The 26,317-nt window shown below is 42.1% G+C and overlaps 1 protein-coding gene across 7 annotated transcripts in view; it reads right to left on the bottom strand.

The window, feature by feature from the left end:
- Nucleotides 1–26,317, bottom strand: part of LOC115209556 (protein mono-ADP-ribosyltransferase PARP15) — a 199,333-nt gene that overhangs the window by 157,779 nt on the left and 15,237 nt on the right. For 5 of the 7 annotated variants that reach the window (XM_029778002.2, XM_029778009.2, XM_029778016.2 and 2 more), the window contains exons 3-7: nt 24,905–25,084; nt 13,329–13,465; nt 12,820–13,047; nt 11,983–12,210; nt 8,050–8,131 (exon numbers count right to left, since the gene is read on the bottom strand). In XM_029778002.2, the coding sequence (XP_029633862.1) occupies nt 8,050–8,131; nt 11,983–12,210; nt 12,820–13,047; nt 13,329–13,465; nt 24,905–25,084 (855 nt within the window). The remainder of the gene's footprint in view (nt 1–8,049; nt 8,132–11,982; nt 12,211–12,819; nt 13,048–13,328; nt 13,466–24,904; nt 25,085–26,317) is intronic. The other 2 variants (XM_036508643.1, XM_029778023.2) reach the window with 2 other exon arrangements.

Raw genomic sequence — 26,317 nt, forward strand, 5'->3', positions numbered from 1 at the left:
ATTGCCGAGTGCTATGCAAACATATTCACTGTCGAAAGTCAAAATGTACCATCTTCACCATCACTAACAGCAAACTCCATAACAACTATGGAATTTACACCTGAAATGCTGCGACGTCACCTTCAAAATAAGCGCAACTATGCCTCCCCTGGTCTCGATGGAGTTACATACCTGCTTCTCAAACGTGGCAGGCACTTCCTTTTACACCAGCTTTCTATTTTCTTCCAGTACTGTCTCAACAATGGTGCTACTCCGGAGCAGTGGAAAACTGCCAGTGTCATTCCTCTGTTCAAAAAGGGTGACCGCACATCACCTGTCAACTATCGCCCAGTCAGTCTCACTAGCTGTATTGCAAAACTGATGGAATCGTGTGTCAGAGAAACACTCTGGAACTTCTGGAGCTCTCACAGTCTCATCCGACCCTCACAATATGGATTTGTCCCTAACTCCAGCTGCAGTGACCAGCTTGTCGAGTTCCTTGAGGACATTACTCAGATCACTGACAGTGGCTCATGGGTGGATGTTGTCTACCTTGACTTTGCTAAGGCTTTCAACTCTGTGCCACACAAAAGGCTTATGGTGAAACTCTCTGCAATGGGTGTGGGGGATGACCTCTTTAACTGGTTGAAATCCTTCATCCTCAGCCGAAAGGAAGTAGTCACAGTTCTAGGACAGCACTCTACACCATATGAGATGTCATCGGGTGTACCACAGGGATCTGTCCTTGGTCCCCTCCTGTTTGTGGCATACATTAATGACATAGATGCCAATTTAAAGAATGCCACAGTATTGAAATATGCAGACGACATCAAGCTGTACCTTGAAATCAAGAGGACTGATCCTGATGTCTACAACTCTTTCCTGCAATCAGACCTAGACACAATGCAGCAATGGATCACAGACTGGCAACTGAAACTGGCTGTGGACAAGTGTACCACCATGCATTTTGGGAGAAAAAACCCTGCGTCCACATACTCCCTTCACAACACTGATATCAAGAAATCCTCTTGCGAGCGTGACCTAGGCATCACTGTCAGCAGTGATTTGCGTTGGACAAAGCATATCTCTAAAATTGTCAAGAAGGCCGAGGGTGTCTTGGCATCACTCAGCAAGACTTTTGTTAGCCGCTCTCCAGCCATCTATTTAAAACTGTATACAGCTATGGTACGACCACACTTGGAATTCGCATCATCAGTTTGGAATCCCTATCTTGCTCAGAACATTGACCTCCTGGAATCTGTCCAGAGACGTGCAACCAAACGCATACCCTCCATCAGACACCTACCATATTCTGAGCGCCTTGTTTCCCTGGGCATTGATTCACTGAAGCTCCGGCGTCTGGCGACGGACTTGGTAAGCAACCACAAGGTTATCAACCACCTCACCAACAACAACACTGAACACCTTTTTGATCTCCATGTGTCTAACACACGTGGACATGCCTACAAAGTCAGAAAACAGCACAGCTCCCATGACTTTCGGAAACATTTTTTCACGCTCAGGGTTGCTGAAGCGTGGAATAAACTGCCTGCATCAGTTGTTGACTGCCATGACACTGCATCCTTTAAGGCCCTCATGCTTCCCGAAATCCGTCGAAACTACACCTGATTATATATACACTTTAGATGAGTTGTAGTGCACCTGAGCACTGTACACAATTATTATTATTATTATTATTATATCAAGCCAAATGAAATCATAGCTGTGGTCTTTGTAGGTGTCACCTACATGCCAGCCATGCCAGTCTCACGTAAAAAGTACCATTTGGGGGTTGTGCCTCATAGAGGCCATGTGGTTGATGCTGGCATCATGTATCTAGCATCCATGCTGGTGGTAAATAAAAGCAGCCATTACATTGGTGGTTAGGAAAGGTATCCAGCTGTAGAAACCATACCATGTCAGACTGGAGTCTGGTGTAGCCCCTCACCTTGCCAGCCCCAGTCAAACCGTCCAACCCATGCCAGCATGGACAATGGATGCTAAATGATGATGATCATGATGTACATACGTATAGGCATGCCATCATCAGCATTATCCCCATCTACATTTCATGTCCATGCTGGCACAAGTTGAACAAAATGATATATAAAGACACATTTGTCACAGCAAAAGTCATGTCCAAAAACTGTGATATATTTCCTGCCCATGCTGGGCCTTACCCCACATTTGCCCCTGTGAAGCATCCCCTTCACCACATCTCATCTTCCTAACACCCATCCCTCTATTATACTCTTCTAACTATGGTCTTACTTTACTGCTGTAACCATTTGAGAGCATTCATCACCACCCAAACCCTTTCATTAATACCAGTTGCATCTCTTTCATCATCATCTCCATCCATACAACCTTCCATCGATCATCCCTTTCTGTCCCTTCCCTAATCTTTCCCACCCACCCCTCTTAGCTACACCTTACTCTGCCAGGTTTCCTGTTGAACACTTCTCCTATCTGCAATCATTCTCAACACCCTCTCACAGTCATTGCTAATACTCCCTCCAATTTTCTGGCCCCACTCACTATAGCCACCCCCATGTATCTCTGACTCCCATCTCTTTCACACTTCATCATCTTTGCTTTCCCTCTGCTGTCAGATCCTGGTCTTCATCTCTCTTCCTCCTCATCTATCAACAGATTGATGATTCTGCTGCTCTCCACCCTTCCTCTGAGGCTTCTTGTCACCTCCTCCTTTCCGAGCCCCGTCAGTCTCTCGACTCCACCTCAAACCATTGTTCCTCACTCTCTACAACCACCTCAAGCCCCATCTCTAACCTCTGCACTTTTCATCTCACACTCTGATGCCATTACCCTCCCACTCCTTCTTTACTCATCCACAGTCTCCCTTATACTCCCCTTCTTGTAACTTGGGACTATGCTCTGGCACTCTATTACCACCATCTTTCTTCCTTCCAGATACTGTCATGCACCTTTGCATAAATATAAGGACGCCACGAGTCTCTTCTAGATCTATGTGCTTAAGCCTCTGGCAATTTTTAGACTTTCTAGCCCTGGCCTCAAGCCACCTCCCCACTCCCCAGTTCCATCAGGGGGCTTGCAAGATACTTGGTAACCTCACCAGTGCTGGTGCCATGAGAAAAGCAGCTTCCAGTCCACACTGTAAAATGGTTGGCATTATGTTGAGTATTCTAACTCTGAATATTCTTCGACCAAAGTAGATGGGGATGACAATGTGTTTGTCCCTTGCTAGGATGGCCGTCCAGTTATTTTTGGTCTCCTCCTCTGAGACAGACCGCACTTTGACAGTCCCATATTTCTTTCTTTAACCTGGCTACGTAGGCTTTGTTTTCTAAACTGCTTCCAGGTATTTCTCTATTTGCTGCTGTGTTGCCTGCTCCACTTCCCTACTTTTGACTTCAGTTGTTTTATATAGAACTGTCCACAAATTAATTTTTTGCGGGGCCAGTTCTATGAATGTTTAATACCATTTTTCTGCTACATTTTGCACTCTTGAATTCATTTCCATCGATAAAAAATGTCTTCACTTAATTCTGTGGTTACTCTTGCAAAGTTGAAATTGTTACGACTAGATTTGCATGTCTCATTCTTCCTCATTTTCTCTCTCTCCTCTTGTTTTTCCTCTGCCTAGGTAACCAAATACCTCCTTCACACCAGCACACCAATTTATGGCCTCTTTTGCGTGCCTCTTTTTCTGTCCCTCGGTAACCATGTCTCTCCTCTATAGCAAGACATCTCTCTCTGCTTCTTTATTTCTCCGTCACACTCTAACATTTCATCATCTACTACTGGATCACCTCCTCCAATGCCCTCCCTGCTATGGCAAGACCCCTCTTTCTGTCTCTCTGTCACACTCTAACATTTCATCATCTACTACTGGATCACCACCTCCAATGCCTTCTCTGTTATGGCAAGACCCCTCTTTCTGTCTCTCTGTCACACTCTAACATTTCATCATCTACTACTGGATCACCTCCTCCAATGCCCTCTCTGTTATCGCAAGACCCCTCTTTCTGTCTCTCTGTCACACTCTAACATTTCATCATCTACTACTGGATCACCACCTCCAATGCCCTCTCTGTTATGGCAAGACCCTCTTTCTGTCTCTCTGTCACACTCTAACATTTCATCATCTACTACTGGATCACCACCTCCAATGCCCTCTCTGTTATGGCAAGACCCCTCTTTCTGTCTCTCTGTCACACTCTAACATTTCATCATCTACTACTGGATCACCACCTCCAATGCCCTCTCTGTTATGGCAAGACCCCTCTTTCTGTCTCTCTGTCACACTCTAACATTTCATCATCTACTACTGGATCACCACCTCCAATGCCCTCTCTGTTATGGCAAGACCCCTCTTTCTGTCTCTCTGTCACACTCTAACATTTCATCATCTACTACTGGATCACCACCTCCAATGCCCTCTCTGTTATGGCAAGACCCCTCTTTCTGTCTCTCTGTCACACTCTAACATTTCATCATCTACTACTGGATCACCACCTCCAATGCCCTCTCTGTTATGGCAAGACCCCTCTTTCTGTCTCTCTGTCACACTCTAAAATTTCATCATCTACTACTGGATCACCACCTCCAATGCCCTCTCTGTTATGGCAAGACCCCTCTTTCTGTCTCTCTGTCACACTCTAACATTTCATCATCTACTACTGGATCACCACCTCCAATGCCCTCTCTGTTAGGCAAGACCCCTCTTTCTGTCTCTCTGTCACACTCTAACATTTCATCATCTACTACTGGATCACCACCTCCAATGCCCTCTCTGTTATGGCAAGACCCCTCTTTCTGTCTCTCTGTCACACTCTAACATTTCATCATCTACTACTGGATCACCACCTCCAATGCCCTCTCTGTTATGGCAAGACGCCTCTATCTGTCTCTCTGTCACACTCTAACATTTCATCATCTACTACTGGATCACCTCCACCAATGCCCTCTCTGTTATGGCAAGACCCCTCTTTCTGTCTCTCTGTCACACTAACATTTCATCATCTACTACTGGATCACCTCCTCCAATGCCCTCTCTGTTATGGCAAGAACCCCTCTTCTGTCTCTCTGTCACACTCTAACATTTCATCATCTACTACTGGATCACCACCTCCAATGCCCTCTCTGTTATGGCAAGACCCCTCTTTCTGTCTCTCTGTCACACTCTAACATTCATCATCTACTACTGGATCACCACCTCCAATGCCCTCTCTGTTATGGCAAGACCCCTCTTTCTGTCTCTCTGTCACACTCTAACATTTCATCATCTACTACTGGATCGCCTCCTCAATGCCCTCTCTGTTATGGCAAGACCCTCTTTCTGTCTCTCTGTCACACTCTAACATTTCATCATCTACTACTGGATCACCACCTCCAATGCCCTCTCTGTTATGGCAAGACCCCTCTTTCTGTCTCTCTGTCACACTCTAACATTTCATCATCTACTACTGGATCACCACCTCCAATGCCCTCTCTGTTATGGCAAGACCCTCTCTCTGTCTCTCTGTCACACTCTAACATTTCATCATCTACTACTGGATCACCACCTCCAATGCCCTCTCTGTTAGGCAAGACCCCTTTTCTGTCTCTCTGTCACACTCTAACATTTCATCATACTACTTGGATCACCACCTCCAATGCCCTCTCTGTTATGGCAAGACCCTCTTTCTGTCTCTCTGTCACACTAACATTTCATCATCTACTACTGGATCACCACCTCCATGCCCTCTCTGTTATGGCAAGACCCCTCTTTCTGTCTCTCTGTCACACTCTAACATTTCATCATCTACTACTGGATCACCTCCACCAATGCCCTCTCTGTTATGGCAAGACCCCTCTTTCTGTCTCTCTGTCACACTCTAACATTTCATCATCTACTACTGGATCACCTCCTCCAATGCCCTCTCTGTTATGGCAAGACCCCTCTTTCTGTCTCTCTGTCACACTCTAACATTTCATCATCTACTACTGGATCACCACCTCCAATGCCCTCTCTGTTATGGCAAGACCCCTCTTTCTGTCTCTCTGTCACACTCTAACATTTCATCATCTACTACTGGATCACCACCTCCAATGCCCTCTCTGTTATGGCAAGACCCCTCTTTCTGTCTCTCTGTCACACTCTAACATTTCATCATCTACTACTGGATCACCTCCTCCAATGCCCTCTCTGTTATGGCAAGACCCCTGTTTCTGCCTCTCTGTCACACTCTAATCTTTTATCATCTGACACAAGCTCTCCTCTTGCCCCTCTCATAATTCATTACCTTGGTGACCCTGCCAGCACTGGTGCCATGTAAAACGCATCCACTGCACATTGTGAAATGGCTTGCATTTGGAAGGGCATCTAGCTGCAAAAATAATGCCAAAACTAACTTTGTTGTGCTAGTTCCACGTAAAATGTACTGAGTCCACTCTGCTGAGTGGTTGGTGTTAGGAAGTGCATCCAGCTGTAAAATTCCTGCCAAAACAGACAGAGTAGCGAAGGGTAGTTATTTTCCACCTTGCCGGCTCCTGTCAACTGTCCAATCCATGCATGCTTAGAAAACAGATGTTAAACGATGATGATGATGATGATGTTGGCAGTGGTACTGGCAAACCTGCTGCAGCTGCACCTGATAACACAGGAACTTGAGGTAAACATGAATTCTGATCACGAACAGCCGACGAGAGAGAAGAAACCCTACTCCGTATGGAATTACATGGTCAGTTCCACTGTGGAACCAACAAATTAAAAGACAAAGAAGCATCATAGAGGGTGACCTAATAAAAAATATTGAAAGCCTAATCATTTGGGCCTAGGACTCAGTGGAAAAGAATATATACCACACAAGAGCAACGGACCTCTGCAGAATGTCTAGGAAGAGGGTTGAAAGTGTGACTCACTGTTAGTGCTTGAGAAAGTCATGCGCAGGAAGAGTACATGCGTAGACACGACAAAGTAGCCCAAAACCTCCACTGGCTACTATGCCATAAGTATGGATATGAGGTTATGGGTGCTTGGTACCAACATACACCAGAAAAGGTGATGAACGAAAAGGGGAAGGCAAAAATCCTCTGGGACTTTGATTTCCAGACAGACAAAGTGTTAGAGAACTGAAGGCCAGATATAGAAACCTTTAGGAGGGACAAACAAAAGTGCCAAATAATCGATTTGGCAGGGCCAGGAGATCAACACATCATCATGAAATAAAGAGAAAAAGGTTGATAAATATGGAAACCTGAGAATTGAGATTGCTAAGATGTGGCAGGTACAAGAGTCGAACATAAAGGTTATCCCTATTGTCATCGTAGCATTGGGTTCAATACCATCCAATCTGAAAAAACATCTGAAGTCCTTAGAGATACCCTGCAATCTAGATGTATTGCAAAAGTCAGCATTACTTGGAATTGTGTAAAGTATTGTCTGCCTGAGGTCCTTCTTGTGACTTGACAAACACTGCAAACCCCCGGTAGACACAATATCTTCAATCAACAATCTCACGATATTGTATACTGTGCGACATCTATATCAATAATAGCAATCATAATAATAATAATAATAATATAATAATAATAATAATGAGAATCATTAATCATTAATAATTAATAATAATCATCATCATTATTTAGTGTCCGCTTTCCATGCTAGCATGGGTTGGACCGTTCAACTGGGGTCTGGGAAGCCAGAAGGCTGCACCAGGCCCAGTCTGATCTGGCAGTGTTTCTATTGCTGTATGCCCTTCCTAACGCCAACCACTCCGTGAGTGTAGTGGCTGCTTTTTACGTGCCACCGGCACAGGTGCCAGACGGGGCTGGCAAACAGCCACGGACAGATGGTGCTTTTTACGTCCACCGGCACAGGGGCCAGGCAAGGCTGGCAACGGCCAAGATCGGATTGTGCTTTTTATGTGCCACCAGCACGGAGGCCAGTCGGGGCGGTGCTGGCAACGGCCACAGTCGGGTGGTGCTTTTATCGTGCCACCGGCAGGGAATGATAATAACATTAATCATATTTATAATAAACAGTGTTTAATAGAGACGGTGTGACAAAACACCATAATATTCAATATCAACAAACAAATTGTTTACCTTTTGAATGAAATCTTTCCTTTTCCTGTTTATCCATCATTCCTTCATTTTCGGCTTTATTTTGGAGATATTCTTCAAATTTCTGTAAAATTTAAAACCATGAGAATCATTTTTGTTTAATTTTTTGCTTTTTTTAAAGAGAAGAGATTTAATTTAACAAAAGACAAACAAAATATTTAAAATATTTAATGATTTCTTTCTAATCAGTAATAAGGAAATGAGGAAAATTACTTTGTCACTCAGATCAAAGATATTCCATCCACGACCTTCCAGTCTACTGGGAGACATGGTATTGCAGTGGATGCGGCAGAAAAACCTTCCACACTGACCACTGATGTGGTGTTAGTGAAGTTAAACATGTGGCAATGGTGTCTTCATGTAGCTGAAGTTGTATTGTTTCTTCTCTCCACTCACCATTCTCATTAAAACTGCTGAGTCTTGTGTTTGCTGTTGAAATGTCTATCAAGAATGTTGAAGTTGAGGTTCTTTGGTGCATCTTGTGTAGCCAAGAATATTTGAGCAACAAAAGCAGAGTACAAGGTAATTATTTTTTGATATTATAAGCAAGAAGGAGGAGGTGGAGGAGGTCCAACAATTAGGGTCATGGTCATTCATAAGAGAGATGACAAAGGAAAAGAAAGAACTTCAAAAACAGTTCTACAGTGGACAGGAATTTCCCCTATTTCTTCATTACAGCATATGGACATAAAGAATGCCTTTTGGTATTAACACTGCTTCTGTTGCTATTAATTATCTTTAATAAGCCTTCAGGCTATTTGTGACATCACTGTCTATATATCGTTGACAGGGAGATTTCGCTGTTATGTTGCTACAGGGTGTCTGTCACTGATGAACCTGAGCAGAGTGAAAATACATGATCTGGCAGTTCTGGTGCCTGTAGCAGATGACTGACATCTACCAACAATATAAATATGAGTGCCTTTATGGACCGTGCATCCATATGAGAGGTCCTCTCAAGGTAAATAAGGCAGTATTTGGTGTTCTAACACAACATCCACATTTAGTTGGATATAAAGATTGCTTTTGGTATTAATACTGCTTCTGATGCTATTACTTTTAATTACCTTGATTTAGGTTCGGTCTCCATGTATGGCACCTTGAGCAAGTGTCTTTAACTATAGCCTTAGGCCAATCAAAGCTCTGTGATTGAGTCTGACAGGCAGTAAATGAGATAAGCCTGTCACACATATGTGTGTGTGTCTCCTTGCCTTTACATTATTTCTTAGCTGTAAACGAGTGTCCCTGTTATGCAAGCAGTGTCCTTTGTTTCTAATAGTTTGTGATGTTTTGTAAAATGCAGAAATAGTTACCTCCCTTGGAACGAGGTGAGGGTTGGTGACAGGAAAGGCGTCAAGCCATAGAATATCTAACTCCACAAATTCTATCGCACACGGGTGGTGGTGGTGGTGGTGATGGAGATGAAGGTGATGAATAGGATGTATTCTGTTCTCGTTACTTTTATTGTATTTTTTCAAAAGCTGTTACTGTAATATCATCATCATCATCATCATAAATATATAAGAATGTATTTATGTGTGTCATTAGACAGAACCTAAAGCATTTTGTATTTGATCCTCGATCTCTCCCCCTCTTTCACATATAGGCCTCACCATGTTCTGTTGGGCTTTCTCCAATGGTGACGGGGAAAATGCAAACAACTTTTGACAGAAAAATAAATTCAGTTGAGCTGCCCTTCCCCCACAAAATGGATGACAAAACAGGAAGAACAAACACACCGGTCAACCGCAGTTAATGACATTTTGATTCATTTACTGCTTCTCTTAACACTCTTTTAAATAACACTTGCAGGAACATTTTTTTTCCAATTTTTCCTTCACTTCTTCTGTAGACTTGTTTTTAACGTGACAACCATTTCTTTTATTGCAGTAAAGATTTACAGGGAGCTACCATAAATTGAACAGTTCTAGCCAATCTGTACCAAACAGATGAATAATTTTGCTTCACGTGTCTCTCCTCGGAATGTGACGTCGATAAATGTTTTGTCCATCAAATGTAATCTGTCGCCCGTTACACCACATGCTATTTTCGCTGTTTTGCGTAATCTCAGTTTACCAATTTTTCCCAAGTATCTGCATTTATAATGAAGATGTCACTACCTGAGTCTAACTGTAACTTGGTATTCACATCATTTATCTTTCATGCACGAATTTTCTTGTTTCTCAATCACAATCGATCTCCGCTGAAAACATCTTAGAACTTTTTGTATTTGAGCTTTGCTGTCTTGTTCTACAATGAGAACTCCTGTGTCCCAGCTTATGACAACTATAGCACTTTTTGTTTTTAAAAGGACAATCCTTTTCGTAGTGTAGGCCTCCATAACCATAACACAGTTTGGGGCCTGATACGTTTTTGGATTCTGCTTTCCAGGTCAGCACATTTGAAGTTTTGCAGAGTCTTTATCCGCCATTATTTTCACATCATTTACTATAGTCTGACGTTCTTCAGTGATGGTCTGTAGAGATGAATCCTGGTTTGCTTGCTCCATTTTCAAGAGAATCCTTGCCTGAATGTCTTCAAGTGCTATAAGTCCTTACATGAAGGTAAGTGATTTGAACATATCCTGAGTGAGATGCTGAAGTTTGAAATTTTCACACGTATGGCTGACTACTCCATTAAAGCGCTCAACAATGAACTTTTACAAACAAAATTTTGAAAACAATTCCACGCTTTCTTGGAAATTAATCCCACTCAACTTTCTGGGCAGAATAAAGTTACAGTACTGCTCATGTTTGGCAGGAGCTACCTTGTGTAGTGAAAGCCTTACTCCTCCTCTGACCGTGACTTGCACTCATTGTTAAAAATTTCCTCATATCTTCTATAATACACGGGAGACATAATATTCTCCTCTGGATTATACGTAAATTGTGTTAGCTGTGCCATCTGGCATAAACAATCTTACTGGACTTGCGGACTTCACTGACTGTAAAACTCAATTACTGTTGTTGATGTTGTAGTATTTGTTTTTGCAGCTCTTGTGGTTGTCGCTGTTGCTTCTCTTGGAGCTATTTCCTGTGAAGTTTCAAACAATCCTTGTTGCCAGATATGTTTATCCTCATGGATAAACAAATACACTGCAACAGTGTAATGAAAAACTGGCAGTATCCACGCAGAACATAACAACAATCCTTTAACAACCAACAAACCAACATGCTAACTCGATCTGTAAACTTTCAGCTCCAGCTTTGACTATCAACATATGAACTGTAGAACTAGCATGAATTGCCCTCCAACCCGAACTTCCACACTTATTCAGACCACTACTACTTTTTTATATATAGTGGCCCAGTCCATTCTCGCCAGGGGGCACTCTACTCTCACACAACAACAACAATAATAATAATGATTGATAACATAATCTTGGACAGCAAGAACTAAAGAAATATACGGAGTAGCAAAACACATGAAAAGCTTTATATGGAAGAGTATGGAAAGTACTGGCAGAGGTGGATATCAACAGAGGACTCTTCCAGGGGGACAGTGTGTCTCCACTGATTTTTTTTTCACTGTGAATAAAACCCCTTAAGTGAAATACAGCAGAAGACAAAGTTGGGGTTTGATGTGGGAAGAAGTAAGCGAAAACTTTACCAGCAGGCATTCAGGAATGACTCAAAATTGTTAACAAATAGTGAGACAGAACTGGACAGCTTAATCCAGTCTGTGCAGATTTTTGTGAATGATATCAAGATGGAGTTTGGACTCTCAAAATGTGCTACAGTGGTGATGAGACCAAGTAAGCTTGCCAGAACAGAAGGCATATGGATGTCATGCAGGGAAATTTATAAAATGATTCCAGATTCTTGTTTCTATTTTCTTCATTTCTTGCAGAATATGCTTTTGGTAAATTCCAAAAATATCAACATCAAACAACAAACAACAAAAACATCAACCAACCTTTGCTATTTCTCTGTCTTCTTCAGGTAAAACCACAAAGTAAACATCTTTGATCTGGCTTGAATTCAGATCTGAGTAGCTTTTCACTGCTTCAGACATTGTTCTGGGTAGTTTTTCAATGGGGTATTTCATTTCAGGCCCTAATATAGGAAATGCAAGGCTCTTTGCTCCCATTCTCTCAGCTTCTTCCAGACAAATGGTTATTATTTGAGTCAAGTTTGCCAGAATCTAAAAAAAATAATTGTTTAGTAATTGATAATGAATATTTTATTAAATTATTTTCTTATTACAGGAAGAAACCATTAAGTTGTAATAAATATATCCTCCTCTCACAACTCCTCTCACTCCTACCACTTCTAAACACAACTGTCATTCCTATCACTCTTTAGTCCTGCAAGGGACAAGGCAACCTCACTCATGTGGCTGCTACAATAAAACAGACCCCATCCATCGTGTAAAATTGTTGGTGAATGAAGAGAGACAATGCAGACCCAAGAGGAGTCTTTAGTGTTGTTGAGGACATGACAACCTCTCTAGTGCTCGTGCCATGACAGAGAAAAACTCACCAATACAGACAGTAAAACAGAGAAATATGTTTTAATATAGTCTTATTTATCAGTCGCATAACTGTTGCTAGGCCATGAGGCTTTTTTCCTTCTTTTTATATATAAAAGTGTCCTGTTCATCGATATCTTCTGCTTCCTTCCAATGATAACTTGGAAGAACAAATATTAAACAGGATGCTGACATTTGCTTTATGATTCTCACACAACATGCATAAGGTTCTCTTCAAACATTAACTGTTTCAATAAATCAATATCTTTGACTGATACTTACTGAATTAGAGGAATATTCATCCCAGGAAGGTAATGCCAGATGAAATACTTTCTTACATTTGAGGTCATATCCTTTAGTGATGGCTATTTCAGATGTAGAAATACCTTGAGGATATTTCTGGTTACATTCATATTGTATCTCTGGACCAGCAGCATTGAGAATAAATTTGGAGATAGAACCATCATTAAGCTGGAGGATTTTATTGGTGCTGTTAATGATGACATCAACCTACAAAAGTAATTAATGGTAAACAGCTAAGGAACATTCCATGGAGAGAAGAGAGATACATTGTTGCAGTTGATATTGTTGTTAAGAAAGGCTCTACAGAATGGCTGTAGTAAGTTTGAGGTTGTTAAAGTTAGCAAAAGATATACTCAAGATATCAGATGTGAAGGAAATAAAATGTTTGAGTTTGATTGAGAAAATGTTTTAATTAACTGTAATGATTCCTCATTTGCAAATGAAATAACAATTAAATATAAATAAGTTACATGAATCTATTTACTCACAGATGCATTAGAAATTGAATCAATCATTAGTTGTATTTTGATGCCATCATTTTCTCTGGATGCCATATTAGTTCTGGGTGTCATAGGGGCTGCTTTCTGTTGTAGACCAAGAAGGGATGCGTTGAATGATGTGGTTCCTGAAAATAAACAATTAAACATTTTTCTCTCTCTCTTAAAAGAACTACTTTATTCCATATAAATAGTAATGATATTCCTTTCTGAAAATAGGATGTAGCAAGGGAAGACATGCTAACTTGTAGTCATCACCCCCCCCCCCACACACACACACACCTTTTATATAGCGACAAGGCTATATAACGTTATTTCCATCTATTTCTTTCACCAAATGGACTAAAAATACATTGAAGAACATACTTGAAACTTTCAAAGTCTGAAAACAGTGAAAATGGTTAGTAAAATGTGATCTTCCACCTCTTATGAAACGTTTTTGCTTAAAACATTTATTAAAACAGGCTTCAGATGGTGTAGATTCCAGTAAGTTGGGAATTTGGTGTGAAAAAAATGTTTTTGAGGAAGTGGAGAGAGGAGTTTCAGAAAATTCACACAAGTCAAATTTGTTTCCTCATAACTTTTCGGAAAATGGTTATAAAGTAGGAAGGTAGACACATCACAAATCCCTTCAGGTCGATGGCCCTGCTCGATCTGTAGAAAAGGTGTAAGTAGAAACTCTATAAGATGCACCAAGTGTAAGCTATGGACACATAAGAGGTGCAGCAATGTCAAAGGAAGGCTAGCTGGGAAGATAGTTTTTGTATGTGGAAGATGCTCAGGAGCAATAAACACTGAAAATGCTCTGTGACCAACTTCTGCCACATTCCAGGGAGAAAATCTAGAAATAGTTGATAGCTTCCATTACCTAGGTGACCAAGTCAGTAGTGAGGGCAGGTGTGCTGAAAGTGTAACTGCTAGAGTAAGAATAGCTTTGGCAAAGTTCAGGGAGCTCTTACCTCTGCTGGTGACAAAAGGCCTCTCGCTCAGAGTAAAAGGCAGACTGTATGACGTGTGTGTATGAACAGCCATGCTACATGGCAGTGAAACATGGGCCGTGACTGCTGAGGATATGTGTAAGCTCGCAAGAAATGAAGCCAGTATACTCCGATGGATGTGTAATGTCAGTGTTCATACTCAACAGAGTGTAAGTACCTTGAGAGAAAAGCTGGACCCAAGAAGCATCAGTTGTGGTGTGCAAGAAAGACGATTGTGCTGGTATGGTCATGTGGTGAGAATGGATGAAGATAGTTGTGTGAAAAAGTGCCACACCCTAGTGGTTGGGGGAACCTGTGGAAGAGGCAGACCCAGGAAAACCTGAGACGAGGTGGTGAAGCACGACCTTCGAACTTTAGGTCTCACTGAGGAAATGACTAGAGACCGGGACCTTTGGAAGTATGCTGTACGGGAGAAGACCTGGCAGAACAAGTGAGACCATAACTCGTGGCCTCTACATGGGATGTAGCCAGTCCACTTATGCATGCCTTCCTTCTTGGGACACAAAACTCTACTTGTGAAGACCTGTTGAAGCAAGTGAAAATCGAAATCGATCGACATCAATGGAAATTGCAGCTGTGATACCAGTGCCGGTGGTACATAAGAGAACCATCCGAATGTGGCCATTGCCAGCGCTGCCCTGACTGGCCTCGTGCCAGTGGCACGTAAAAAGCACCGTCCGATCATGGCCGTTGCTAGCCTTGCCTGGCTCCCATGCCGGTGGCACATAAAAAGCACTATCTGATCGTGGCCGTTTGCCAGCCCCATCTGGCACCTGTGCCTGTGGCACGTAAAAAGCACCCACTACACTCACGGAGTTGTTGGCGTTAGGAAGGGCATCCAGCCGTAGAAACATTGCCAGATCAGACTGGGCTTGTTGCAGCCTTCTGGCTTCCCAGACCCCAGTTGAACCGTCCAACCCATGCTAGCATGGAAAGCGGACGCTAAACGATGATGATGATGAAAATTTCCACAAATACCTTTAAGAGTCTGTATATTACGATAATAATGGAATTTAATATGAAAATAAGAATTGCAGACATAAATACTGATCCATGTCAGATATTTGTTTTGAAACATTTTTTAATTTTTTACACCAAATTCCAATAGAATTGGAATTTATACCATCTGAAGCATATTCATAAAAAATTTCATTAAAAAATATGCTTTTCTTTAAATTTTAAGGAAAGGAATTCCTTGCAACACACATGTATAGGCATGGTGCAGGTAATGCTCAGGCTAGTTGCTGTATATCATTGCACATGTGTGACCAGAAGTCCATAATAAACATGTACTCTTTAAAATTTTAATCAATATATATACAAGGTATAGATGGTATTTAAGGACAAATTTATGGTTTAAAAAAAAAACGATGATATAACACTATCAAACTGGATTTTTATAAAAATAATATCAACATAAAGCTAAATTATCAATTTAATAATTTCATTCAATAAAGTCACCATAAGCATCAGAAACTGCCTCTACAAGGGCCCAGAACTGTTTACAAGTTCGGATTAAATGGTTGTAGTTCATATTGGACATGACTCAAACTATGGTGGCTTTCAAAGAATCTTTGGTGCTATGGGGGTGTTCATTGACATTTTTCTCAATGATGCTCCATACGTAGTAATCCAGTGGATTGAGATTTGTTGAATTAGGAGGCCAAATGTCAGGGGTGATGTGATTATGCAAATAATTGATGATCCATTCTTGTGTCGTCTTGTGTGATGGTGCAGAATCTTGTTGAAAGACATAAGGCCTTCCATTGCATACACGGTTGATCCAAAACTTAATAACTTTATCCAGAACCTAAGGCCTTGTGGGAAAAAGTGAGGTTGCATCCTGTGTCCTTCATTGCTAACAACACCCAAAACCATGACACTGGTAGGAAATTTTGTGTGCACTACTCTTGAAACCGCAGAAGGTCCTGCACATAGTCATCTGTCATTTCTTCTGTTAGTTTTCTGGTCCTGGTCAAAGTTTTTCTCATCCAAGAAAAACCAAATCACACCATCTTCTAACGGATTTTCAAGTTTGTTCAAAAGTCTTTTGGATTTGATTAAATGGCTTTATTTTGTTTTTTCTAACATGAATTGACGTCTCCTCATCACGTAAGATTTGTATTTGATGTCTTCCTGCACAACATTTCTGATTGTTTTTCTGACACATGATATTTTTTGCAATTAACCTCATTGATTTTCTTGGATTGTCTTCAGTGTTCTACTTAACTTCCAGAATAATTTCAGATGTCCTGATAGAATCAGAACATTTGGAATGTTTTGATACAGATAATATGCATCCATCTTCTTCCTCTAACTAAATCTTATGGTCAAAAGATCTTGCAACTTTCAGAAAGCAAGAAATTTCTAAATCACCATGCTTAGCCTTCAAAGCCACAATCACAACAAGCCTTTTTATTTCATTAGTAAGCATAAGGCCTTTCATTGTTATTTTCTGAAATAGAAGTTCAATAAAAATTTGTCAAATAAAATAATGACTAAAAATGCATGTGTCCTCAAATACTATCTACACTCAGTATGTATGGTGCATTTTAAAACCTTTCTTGTAAATTTTCTTTCATGTATATATCACTCATATGGCAGTGTTGTCTGCTTCACACAATTTACCTGCTTACCACATCACATGACTCAGGCTGATGGTCATGTGATAAGTAATTTCTAACAGGGTAACCTGTTCAAGGAAAGAAACTTGGTTATTCAGTTGAAGAAGGCTTCCAGAGCTAAATGGGCTCTCGTAAATACTTTAGAGTCAGCCAACGCTATAACACTTGGTTCAACATTATTGGACGTAAGAAAATAAAACACTTATTCCAAGAAATTTCTCTCTAAAGAATGATTAGTGGAAAATGTGTGTGTATACATACATACATACATAATACATACATACAAACAAATATACATACATACATACATAATGCATACATACAAACAAATATACATACATACATACATCATCATCATCGTTTAACGTCTGCTTTCCATGCTAGCATGGGTTGGATGATTTGACTGAGTACTGGCGAACCAGACGGCTGCACCATGCTCCAATCTTGATCTGGCAGAGTTTTTACAGCTGGATGCCCTTCTTAACGCCAACCACTCCGAGAGCGTAATGGGTGCTTTTACGTGCCACCTGCACGAGGGCCAGTCAGGCGGTACTGGCAATGACCTCACTCAAATGGTGTTTTTTATGTGCCACCTGCACAGGAGCCAGTCCAGCAGCACTGCCAACGACTTTGCTCGAATGTTTTTTCATGTGCCAGTAAGGCAACGCTGGTAACGATCATGCTCGAATGGTGCTTTTTACGTGCCACTGGTATGGAAGCCAGTTACCCATTCAGGCAACAATCACGCTCGGATGGTGCTCTTAGCGCTCCACTAGCACGGATGCCAGTCATCGAATTTGATTTTAATTTCACTTGCCTCAACAGGTCTTCACAAGCATACCCATACATACATATGCACCCTCACACACACACACACCACCACCAGGACAATTAAAGCAATTTAAACATATTCAGACAGAGACACATACTCACGTACACACACATAACATCCCCACTAACACAAAACACACACAAAGATACACATGCACACACAGACGCACTCGTACACACATGCGAACAAACACATACACAACACCCTGACAAATTCAAATCACACACATACACACACAAATGTGCACACATACACACACACCATCCTGCTAAATTAAAAACACACACATACACAGACACATACACACCACCCTAAACTGTGGGACCAATTAAAAACAGCCCCCACACACAAACACAAGCACATATATTGCATACACACACACATGAAGACATGCACAGTGGCACGCATACCCAATCACACCATTCTGACCTCTAAGACCAGTCCCAAAAACCACTGAGCCATGACAGACTAGCCCAGAAACAAAAAAATCTGATTCTACATTGCTCTTTCCCCCCACAACCAACCTCCCATACTAACCCTTAAAACAGTAAACATCCCTTAGCTACACACATGACAGAAAATTTCAAACAGACAGTTCAGTTATTCCTCTTCAAGTTTTTGTAAATTCTTAAATATATCTCTTTCTGTCTGTGTATATATATATATATATATATATATATATATGTATAAGATTTTCTGGGCAGGGAACACTGACGGGGTTGGTGGCGTGGGTATACTTATCGCTGAGAAATGGATAGATAGAGTAATTGAGGTAATCAGAGTAAGTGACAGAATACTTAAGATTAGAATAGTGCTTCATAATAGATTAGCAACCATTATATCGGCCTATGCCCCTCAGCCAGGGCTACCCGATGGACAGAAAGACAGTTTCTATGACACCCTACTGCAGACCACCTCATTGACGAACGACAGGGACCTTCTCTTTGTGGCTGGTGATTTCAATGGGCATGTTGGACGACATGCTGGGGGCTTCCATGGTGTGCATGGAGGCTATGGTTATGGTTCCCGCAACGAGGAGGGAACCAGGCTGCTGGAGTTCTGCGATGCGAATAGTCTTATGATCTGCAACACTAACTTCAGGAAACCAACAAGCCACCTGGTCACCTACCGATCGGGCCGGCATACTAGCCAAATCGACTACATCCTCGCCAGAAAAAGGGAAAGATGGCTGCTTATAAATGCCAAAACCTTCCCAGGCGAAGAATGCACCCCACAACATAGACTGGTAGTTAGTGACTTTAGGATCAGGACTAAGAGGGCGACTAGAAGACGACCAACATGGAGAAGAAGGGTCTGGAAGCTTAAAGACCCTGCAAATGGACAGAGATTTAGAGATATTACTTGAAGCCTTTGACGAAGTGGAAGGGGGTATAGCTACACATGGGGTAGAAGACAACTGGACGTTTCTGAGGGACAACCTGCTGAAAGCCGCTGACCAGATCTGTGGCTGGTGCAAAGTCCCCTTAAGACCCAAAATAACATGGTGGTGGAACAATATTGTTGATAGGGCTATTAGACAAAAGAAACAGGTGGTAGCAGGGAAGTGTATCAGACTGCCAGAAGGGAAGCTAGGAGACAGGTCTATCTAGCCAGAGGGGAAGCAGATAAAAGAAAATTTGCCAATGTCCTGCGCCGTGAGGATGAAAGACTTGAGGTATTTCGTGTTGCAAGACAGTGTGTGAGAGAGAATCGAGATGTGGTAGGAGAGAAATGTGTTCGCATGGAGGATGGCTCACTTGCGCTAAATGAGGATGCAAAGAGAGAAGCTTGGAGACGCCACTATGAAAGGTTGCTAAATGAGGAAAATGAATGGGATAAAGAGAGTCTGCCGAATGTTGACCCAACAGAGGGACCAGCTATCCGAGTTGATAGTTCCGTGGTAGCTAAGGCAATTAGAAGCATGAAGACAGGGAAAGCCCCAGGCCCATCAGGAATTACTGCAGAGATGCTCAAAATATCTGGTAGTGTCGGCTATAGCATAGTCACCCGTATAGTTAACCAGGTGATACACGAAGGAGTCATACCCAATGACTGGTGTAGCAGCATAATAGTCAACTGCTACAAAGGTAAAGGTGATGCCCTAGATACAAATAACTACAGGGGCATCAAGCTGTTGGATCAGGTAATGAAGGTTACGGAGAGGGTTATAGCCCAGTTAATTAGAGAGAGAGTTAGCTTAGATGATATGCAGTTTGGGTTCGTGCCAGGGAAAAGTACTACTGATGCTATATTCCTGGTAAGACAGCTGCAGGAGAAATACCTAGCCAAAGGTAAGCCCTTGTACCTGGCTTTTGTTGACTTAGAGAAAGCCTTTGACAGGGTTCCCCGATCCCTTATCTGGTGGTCAATGAGGAAACTAGGGATAGATGAATGGTTAGTGAGAGCTGTGCGAGCCATGTACAGTGACGCAGCTAGTAAGGTGAGGGTTGGCAACGAGTACAGTGAAGAATTCCGGGTAGAGGTTGGGGTCCACCAAGGTTCAGTCCTCAGCCCCCTCCTATTTATCATAGTCCTCCAGGCAATAACGGAAGAATTTAAGACAGGATGCCCCTGGGAGCTCCTATATGCTGATGACCTTGCTCTAATTGCTGAGTCACTATCAGAACTGGAGGAGAAGTTTCAGGTGTGGAAACAAGGATTAGAATCGAAGGGCCTTAGAATCAACCTAGCCAAAACCAAAGTCCTAATAAGTAGGAAGGTGGACCAACCACAAACGACTTCAGGTAGATGGCCCTGCTCGATCTGTAAAAAAGGTGTAGGTAGAAACTCTATAAGGTGCACCAAGTGTAAGCTATGGACACATAAGAGGTGCAGCAATGTCAAAGGAAGGCTAACTAAGAAAATAGTTTTTGTCTGTGGCAGATGCTCAAGAGAAATAAACACTGGAAATGTGCAGAGACCAACTTCTACCACATTCCAGGGAGACAAACTAGAAGTAGTTGACAGCTTCCGCTACCTAGGAGACCAAGTCAGTAGCGGGGATGGGTGTGCTGAAAGTGTAACTGCTAGAGTAAGAATAGCCTGGGCAAAGTTTAGAGAGCTCTTACCCCTGCTGGTGACAAAAGGCCTCTCGCTAAGAGTAAAAGGCAGACTATATGATGCGTGTGTACGTACAGCCATGCTACATGGTAGTGAAACATGGGCCGTGACAGCTGAGGATATGCGTAAGCTTGCAAGAAATGAAGCCAGTATGCTCCGATGGATGTGTAATGTCAGTGTTCATAATCGTCAGAGTGTAAGTACTTTGAGAGAAAAGTTGAACCTAAGAAGTGTCAGTTGTGGTGTGCAAGAGAGACGGCTGCGCTGGTATGGTCATGTGACGAGAATGGCTGAAGATAGTTGTGTGCAAAAGTGCTACACCCTAGCAGTTGAGGGAACCTGTGGAAGAGGTAGACCCAGGAAAACCTGGGACGAGGTGGTGAAGCACGACCTTCGAACTTTAGGTCTCACCAAGGAAATGACTGAAGACCGAGTCCTATGGAAGTGTGCTGTGCATGAGAGGACCCGGCAGGACTAGTCAGGCCATATCCCGTGGCCCCTACCTGGGACGTAGTCGATCCACCTGTGCATACCTTCCTTCTTGTGACACTTGTGAAGACCTGCTGAGGCAAGTGAAAATCAATCAAAATAGATGAACATCAATGGAATTTGTATCTTTGTGGTACCAGTGCCTGTGGCACACAAGAAAACCATCCGAACGTGGCCGTAGCCAGTACCGCATCGACTCGCCTCCGTGCTGTGGGAACATAGTGGCAAATAAAAACACCATCCGAAGACCCGGCAAGACTAGTCAGGTCATAACCCGTGGGCCCTACCTGGGACGTAGTCAGTCCACCTGTACATACCTTCCTTCTTGTGACACTTGTGAAGACCTGTTGAGGCAAGTGAAAATCAAAACAAATCAAAATAGATGAACATCAATGGAATTTGTATCTTTGTGGTACCAGTGCCGGTGGCACACAAGAATCCATCCGAACGTGGCCGTAGTCAGTACCGCTTGTGGTACCAGTGCCGGTGGCACACAAGAATCCATCCGAACGTGGCCGTAGTCAGTACCGCATCACTGGCCATTGTGCTGTGGGCATATAACAAACACCATCCGGTCGTGGCTGTTCGCCAGCCTCATCTAGCACCTGTGTCGGTGGCACATAAAAAGTAGTCAGTACCGCTTGTGGTACCAGTGCCGGTGGCACACAAGAATCCATCCGAACATGGCCGTAGTCAGTACCGCATCACTGGCCATCGTGCTGTGGGCACATAACAAACACCATCCGGTCGTGGCCGTTCGCCAGCCTCATCTAGCACCTGTGTCAGTGGCACATAAAAACACCATCCGAAGACCCGGCAAGACTAGTCAGGCCATAAACCATGGCCCTACCTGGGACGTAGTCAGTCCACCTGTGCATACCTTCCTCCTTGTGATACTTGTGAAGGCCTGTTGAGGCAAGTGAAAATCAAAATCAAAATCAAATCAAAACAATTCAAAATAGATGAACATCAATGGAATTTGTATCTTTGTGGTACCAGTGCCGGTGGCACACAAGAGAAAACCATCCGAAAGTGGCCGTAGCCAGTACCGCATCGACTGGCCTCCGTGCTGTGGGCACATCCGAAAGTGGCCGTAGCCAGTACCGCATCGACTGGCCTCCGTGCTGTGGGCACATGACAAACACCATCCGATCGTGGCCGTTCGCCAGCCTCATCTAGCACCTGTGTCGGTGGCACATAAAAACACCATCCGAAGACCCGGCAAGACTAGTCAGGCCATAACCCATGGCCCCTACCTGGGACGTAGTCAGTCCACCTGTGCATACCTTCCTTCTTGTGACACTTGTGAAGACCTGTTGAGGCAAGTGAAAATCAAATCAAAATCAAAACAAATCAAAATAGATGAACATCAATGGAATCTGTATGTTTGTGGTACCAGTGCCGGTGGCACACACTTTGTGGTACCAGTGCCGGTGGCACACAAGAGAACCATCCGAACGTGGCCGTAGCCAGTTCCGCATCGACCGGCCTCCGTGCTGTGGGCACGTAACAAACACCATCCGATCATGGCCGTTCGCCAGCCTCATCTGGCACCTGTGTCGGTGGCACATAAAAACACCTTCCGAAGACCCGGCAAGACTAGTCAGTCCACCTGTGCATACCTTCCTTCTTGTGACACTTGTGAAGACCGGTTGAAGCAAGTGAAAATCAAATCAAATCAAATCAAATCAAATCAAAATCAAAATAGACAAAATAGATGAACATCAATGGAATTTGTATCTTGTGGTACCAGTGCCTGTGGCACACAAGAATCCATCAGTGCTGTAGTCAGTGCGGTGGGCACATGACAAACACCATCCGATCGTGGCCGTTCGCCAGCCTCATCTAGCACCTGTGTCGGTGGCACATAAAAACACCATCCGAAGACCCGGCAAGACTAGTCAGGCCATAACCCATGGCCCCTACCTGGGACGTAGTCAGTCCACCTGTGCATACCTTCCTTCTTGTGACACTTGTGAAGACCTGTTGAGGCAAGTGAAAATCAAATCAAAATAGATGAACATCAATGGAATTTGTATCTTTGTGGTACCAGTGCCGGTGGCACGTGGCACACAATAAAACCATCCGAACGTGGCCGTAGCCAGTACCGCATCGACTGGCCTCCGTGCTGTGGGCACGTAACAAGCACCATCCGATCGTGGCCGTTTGCCAGCCTCATCTGGCACCTGTGTCGGTGGCACATAAAAACACCATCCAAGCGTGGCCGTCTGCCAGCCTCGTCTGGCACCTGTGTCGGTGGCACATAAAAACACCATCCGAGCGTGGCCGTTTGCCAGCCTCGTCTGGCACCTGTGTCGGTGGCACATAAAATCACCCACTACACTCTCGGAGTGGTTGGCGTTAGGAAGGGCATCCAGCTGTAGAAACACTGCCAGATCTGACTGGACTGGTGCAGCTTTCGGGCTCCCCAGACCCCAGTTGAACCGTCCAACCCATGCTAGCATGGAAAGCGGACGTTAAATGATGATGATGATGATGATGATAATACCATACAAACATGATTTTTATTAAACCTAAAATACTTATTATATTCGCTCTCTCAAATACTTTTTTGTAAACTGTTTTTAACATTTTCTTATCATTATCAAAGATTGTATAACTGTATTTTATTTTTTTTGTGATAACCATTTTTTAACGCAACAAAGCTTATACAAAGTTTTATATTTTACTTTTGATAATCTTTTGTTTTAAAAAGTGAAACTGGTCAAGTCAATAAACATCTCTAAAAGACCTTTGCATTTTCAAACATTCTTTCATATATACACACACACACACATATATATATATATATATATATATATATATATATATATATATATTCTGTATTTTTATTCGTGTACATCGTTCATTTTCCGTCCTTGTGTTGTATACATTCGAAGCTTTCTTCCAAGGGATCTAATGCACTTGGCTTAGATTTCCCTTGGGGGCTGCCCTGGTCAGAGCAATTTCAAGATTAATCAGCCGAAATTGCAAAGATGATCCGGTTCTTGACTGATGACTGAGGGCTTCGAATGTCCCGTCCTGTGGTTCTTGTGTCGTCTTCTAGGTGTTTCACGTTCTTGTCCCAGTTTGTATATATTTTTTACTTTTTACATATATATATATATATACATGTAAAACCTATGTTGGAGGTGATGGTTTTAAATTTTTTCAATAAGAGAGAATCTTATGTCTACAATAAATGCAGTGAATTTGTCTTTAGCAGTTAGAATATGCCATAAATATGGGTGTGTGTGCATGCACACACACCACACACTCACAGTACATATATGAGGGTCCCTTGTATCAGTTTCCATCTCCCAAACCAGTTGACAAGGCTTTGGTTGGCTCAGGGCCATACTAGAAGATATTTTCTTGAGTTGCCTTACATTGGGAATCAACAAGGTTAGAAATGAATCTTTTTAACCACAAATCCATGGCTGTGCCCATAAACCAATAATAGGAATTAGATAAAAGTTGACTGAAGGAGGAAAAATCTTAATTAACACCTGAAATAAATCATTTAAATTTTCACTAAAATATCAAACAAATAACAAGTCCTACCTCTGCTTTCACTGATTCCAAACACCATTTCTAGATGAAGCTTAAAAGCTCTGATTACATCCTTCCGTATATCAATCAAACAAATATGTTTTATTTTAGAATTTGAGTAAGTATCAAGATATTCCTTTATAGCTGTTACTGTACATTTGGTTCCTTCTTCTATGGGTATACCAAAAATACCTGTAATAAATAAAGTATACAACACATTTAATCCAACAAATGTTCTTACACAAAATATATATAATTAACCTGTGATATAATTTCAGTAATTTATCAGCTGCAATACCAAGAAACAATACAATTCCATCATTTAGAAGAAGATTCTTTAATAGACAGAGGGGAACTTTCTAGGTGCAATACCATGGCCATTGATGACCGAGGGGGAGGGTCTTTACCCCTATTAATATACAATGGTATTTAATAAGAACTAAGTTTGTTTCTCTCCCTCTCTTGTTGAACAGATTTCTTTTCTTTGTTGTTCGTTCAGTTAAATAATAATAATCATGATGATAATAATAATAATAATAATAATAATAATAATATTATAAGACATGACAGAGTTGGCCAATATCTCCACTGGCTAATAAGTCGGCATTACAATATCAAAACTGCCGACAAGTGGTATAATCACCACCCTGAGGCTGTAACTGAAGGAGAAAATGTAACCATTCTGTGGGACTTTCCAGTACATACAGACCGAACCATCAAGGCCAATAAACCAGATATTGTTGTGAAAGACCAAAACAATAAAGTTTGCTTATTGATCGACATGAGCATCCCCTGTGATCATAATATCTCAGTGAAAGAGTTTGACAAGCTCAGAAAATATAAAGACCTACTCATTGAAATTGAGAAAATGTGGCATCTCAAGGCGGTTACAATACCAGTGATCGTAGGAGCACTAGGAATGATCAAGAAGGGAACCGAAAATTATATGAGAATGATCCCTGGCTTACCATCCCTGCAAGAAGTGCAAAAGATTGTCTTAACTGGTACATCACACGTATTGAGAAGAGCATTGTCGATGTGAGAACTGTTGCTGCTCATGCATTTTAATTTAACTAAAAAAAAAAAAAAAAAAATGAACGAACTACTGAGTTTGGTTTAATGGCCTACCAATATACACTATGAGTTTCTTTGCCCTAGGAGTCGGGAAGACACTTGGCAAGAAATGAAAGAAAATTTGAAAGAAGAAAAAAAAAAGTAATAATAATAATAATAATAATAATAATAATAATAATCATTGTTTTAATGTTTCCTTTTCCATGTTTCAGGTGGAATTGGTTGAGGCAAATTTTCTATGTCTAGGTGACATTCCTATCACCCACCCCCACACCAAGGAAGCTAGTATTGCCCCATGACCAGACATGTTTTCATTGTAGACTGGAAACGGAAGACACTGCTTGTATGATG

The sequence above is a fragment of the Octopus sinensis genome, linkage group LG1, assembly GCF_006345805.1.
Source record: "Octopus sinensis linkage group LG1, ASM634580v1, whole genome shotgun sequence".
Classification (NCBI taxonomy): Eukaryota; Metazoa; Mollusca; class Cephalopoda; order Octopoda; family Octopodidae; genus Octopus; species Octopus sinensis.